The 1,139-nt window shown below is 66.5% G+C and overlaps 1 protein-coding gene and 1 long non-coding RNA gene across 3 annotated transcripts in view; one reads left to right on the top strand and one right to left on the bottom strand.

Moving 5' to 3' along the window:
* Positions 1-187, bottom strand: part of LOC113455766 — a 13,927-nt gene extending 13,740 nt beyond the window's left edge. The window contains exon 1 of one of the 2 annotated variants that reach the window (XR_003376740.1): positions 111-187. This is a non-coding gene — a long non-coding RNA (uncharacterized LOC113455766). The remainder of the gene's footprint in view (positions 1-110) is intronic. The other variant, XR_003376739.1, reaches the window with a different exon arrangement.
* The window catches only part of Kcnk3 (potassium two pore domain channel subfamily K member 3), a 36,715-nt gene continuing 35,582 nt past the window's right edge, over positions 7-1,139 (top strand). The window contains exon 1 of the mRNA XM_005371333.1: positions 7-339. Coding sequence (XP_005371390.1) covers positions 57-339 — 283 coding nt within the window. The 5' untranslated portion in view covers positions 7-56. The remainder of the gene's footprint in view (positions 340-1,139) is intronic.

Consider the following 1,139-nt stretch of genomic DNA (forward strand, 5'->3'; position numbering starts at 1 on the left):
GGGGCCGGGGCGCGGGCCGGAGACGCCGGGGGGCCGGCGACAACCCGGGAGGGACGATGAAGCGGCAGAATGTGCGCACGTTGGCGCTCATCGTGTGCACCTTCACCTACCTGCTGGTGGGCGCCGCGGTATTCGACGCGCTGGAGTCGGAGCCGGAGATGATCGAGCGGCAGCGGCTGGAGCTGCGGCAGCTGGAGCTGCGGGCGCGCTACAACCTCAGCGAGGGCGGCTACGAGGAGCTGGAGCGCGTCGTGCTGCGCCTCAAGCCGCACAAGGCCGGCGTGCAGTGGCGCTTCGCCGGTTCCTTTTACTTCGCCATCACCGTCATCACCACCATCGGTAACTACACTCGCCGCCGCTCCGGAGGGGACGGGGGCGGGGACCTGGGAATGCTGGGGAGCCGCCCGCGGTTGGGGGGTCCCTGCGGAGCTGGGCGGGCCGCCGAACCCGCGCGCTCCCAGCGGCCGGGGCTCAACCGGCGTGTCTGCTTTGCTGGTGGACCCCTGACTCCGACCTATCTCCAGCCCGGCTAGCCCTAACTTGGCCCTGCCGGGCTGTGCGAAGACCCCAGGGGACTCAAGTGTGTGAGAGGGACAGGAGCAGCCGGCCCGAGGCTCGGGAGGAGGGGTGTGGCCGGGCTAGGCCCTGGGGCTGGGCACCTAGAGTGAACCCAGCGTGCCACTCCTCCGTGTCCCTGACGTTGGGTTTAGGCACCCGGGTGTCCACACCTGCTGGGCTGTGGGGAGGCACGTAGATGCAGGAACGCTGCACTCCGCGACACACGGGCCACTCTCTACCCGCGACTGAGTGCTGCTGGGGAGGGGGGTGGGGTGCGTGTCTCCGTGTGGGTGTGGGTGTGGGTGTGTGAGTGTGAGTGTGTCCACCTCCACGAGTTTGGGCCGCACCAGACAGGGCCTGTAATTCTCTGAGGGCAGAAGAGCAGGGGCTGAAAGCCAGATTCGGTCCTGTTAGGTTTCTTCCCCGGTGTCCCAGAGAAACAGTCACCCCACAGGAATGGCTCCACTTCTTTTCCAAGGCCAGGACAGATCACCCTGTAGGAGGCTACCCGCACATCCAGATCCTCTGAGAACATGGCACACAGGTAGAGAGAGAGAGAGAGAGAGAGAGAGAGAGAGAGA

The sequence above is a fragment of the Microtus ochrogaster genome, unplaced genomic scaffold (assembly GCF_000317375.1).
Source record: "Microtus ochrogaster isolate Prairie Vole_2 unplaced genomic scaffold, MicOch1.0 UNK106, whole genome shotgun sequence".
NCBI classification, from domain to species: domain Eukaryota; kingdom Metazoa; phylum Chordata; class Mammalia; order Rodentia; family Cricetidae; genus Microtus; species Microtus ochrogaster.